At 46.1% G+C, this 2,173-nt stretch overlaps 1 protein-coding gene across 1 annotated transcript in view; it reads right to left on the reverse strand.

Annotated features, from left to right (window-relative positions):
• T265_02783 (hypothetical protein) overlaps positions 1–689 on the reverse strand; it is a gene marked incomplete at both ends in the record, with an annotated part of 81,545 nt that extends 80,856 nt beyond the window's left edge. Inside the window, one exon of the mRNA XM_009167108.1 lies at positions 615–689. Within this exon, the coding sequence (XP_009165372.1) occupies positions 615–689 (75 nt within the window). The remainder of the gene's footprint in view (positions 1–614) is intronic.
• Positions 690–2,173: the final 1,484 nt, after the last annotated feature.

A 2,173-nucleotide genomic window follows, 5' to 3' on the forward strand; every position in this document is an offset into this window, starting at 1 on the left:
AGTGCGAAGGACAAGTTTGAGGAGACCCAGATGCCTAAATCTTTTTTGGCATCTATCCTGATGATGTTTTCTGGTCCCTTTTCACCATGCATAACAAAGGCATTCGCTGAATCCCCTCCTGCAAATGAAAAGCATCCCCAGGAACCACCAAGACATGAAGCAGATGAGTATGCCCCAGAGACCCATTTTGAACCTTGGACTCAAACCCGGGGTACAACTTTTAAGTCTGCTAATCTTTCTGGTCACAAAACTCGGCTCCTCACTTTCGGAGGCGGTGGAGACCGTTGAAATGCTTGTCCACAAACTGTCTCAGCCTTTGCAACAAAATTTGCGATATTAAATACTCAGTTTGCCTTAAACAGCCGACCATAAGTACACTCACAGAGACCTGGTTAACGCCAAATGTGTCCGACGCGTAGATTTCGATAGACGGCTACTCCGTTTTTCGAGACTGATTCAAAACGAGGGAGGGCTGGTGGGGTTGCTTCGAACCTACATGCGGCCTTACACATCTCGATTGTCCTCTCTGATACCACTGCTGTATCTTTTTGTGATGCAATTGGATTCGAATTCCGCTGCGCGAGTCCGATTCTATCCTTCTAGGTGCGGCTTACCGTAGACCCTCCAGTCCTCTTGAAGGTGACCAATTCCTCATACGAACCCTTGAGCAATTCTCCTCCAGATACCATTTCACTCATCTGCTGGTGGGCGACTGCAACGCTACAAAGGCCTCCTGATTTGAACTACAAAACCTCGGTCAAGCAGACTTGTTGCAGCGGCGCTGACAGAAGTCGTTCAACAGAGCGCTTGGACCCAACAGGAAGTTGCAACCACCAGATAGCCTGCGGGCCAAAAGTCACCCCCCTGGATTTGGTCATCACCAACGAAAAACACTCTGTCGATCAGATGATAACTAACTCTCCACTGGGACGTAGTGAGCACTGTGTGCTGACGTTTGATTTCATCTGCTACTGGGCCAGAAATCCTGAACATAAAATGTGGATTCGAAACTTCATCTGTGCAGAGTTTTTAAGAATGTGCGTCTTCCTTGAACAGGTCCAAGTGGGGCCAGCTTCGGTGGTGGACTTACATTAGACAGTTGTCTAGAAAGTTCACGAGGCTGTCGCGATGTTCGTTCCAAAAAAACCAGCACGCAGTCGGATGGACAAGCTACCTAAAAGGATTCGGTGTCTTCTGGAACAGAGTTCTCAACAGAGTTCTCCAAGATGTATTCCTTATAACCTTCTGGACCTTTTGTTTGGATTGAACCATCTCGGTTTTCCGCTGCAATTTCCGCAGCTACAGCGATTTTACCTACGGTTTGTTCGGTCCTATGCGTTAGCACTACCACCCAGTCGAAAATATCCTTTACACCTAACTTCCCTAAAACGGAGACACCAGTGAGTCTACTTAATTTCAATGTAAGCCGTATTTTTGAAGCGAAAGGCGCCATTTTTATTCACTTTGGGGTTCTCTGATTACATCTTCATTATTGCTTTTTCTGACTCTGACCATTTACTCAACCGCCCAGGATGAATCGAGGCCAGTAACCGTTGCTCAGTTTTGTTTCAAGTTACCCGGCTTCACCATTAAACTAGTCATACATTCTTCCCAATTGTTTTCGTTTTTTCATGTGATAAGCATGTCTCGCTGTTTGTTGCCCGACGGGTTCAGGTTGCAACAACATGATCATGCCTCAACTGACATGTTCCCTACTGTATGGAAAATAAAAACATTGTTATTTGCTCATGACGACTAGTACTATGCATAGCCTCGACGGTGCTGACGTGCGAGAAACGTAAAGCAGAGCTATTGTTGTGCTTAAAACGGTCACCATCAGACTCCGCAAAAATTGCGCTTAAACAGCTTGACTATAGCCGAAGGGATGTTATCTACCTAAGGATAAAAACCGCAAACGTTGACCCGCATACAGGTGCAGGTAGGAATGTAACGCGTTGGTTGTGGACATCTAGAGTTGGCAACAATTTCATGAATTCAGCCCCAGCATATCACCGCGCATCCGAGGACGGCGCTCCGTGTTTTAGCGTGTGTCTGTATTTCTGTAAAGGATCACCATCAAGAATTCATGACACTGGAGGTGTTATAACATAAACGAACTTCCGGTACATTGTTTGCTGTCTGTCACCAAGAAATTCACTAAACCTACTTGCCG

The sequence above is a fragment of the Opisthorchis viverrini genome (assembly GCF_000715545.1).
Source record: "Opisthorchis viverrini unplaced genomic scaffold opera_v5_36, whole genome shotgun sequence".
Taxonomy (NCBI): domain Eukaryota; kingdom Metazoa; phylum Platyhelminthes; class Trematoda; order Opisthorchiida; family Opisthorchiidae; genus Opisthorchis; species Opisthorchis viverrini.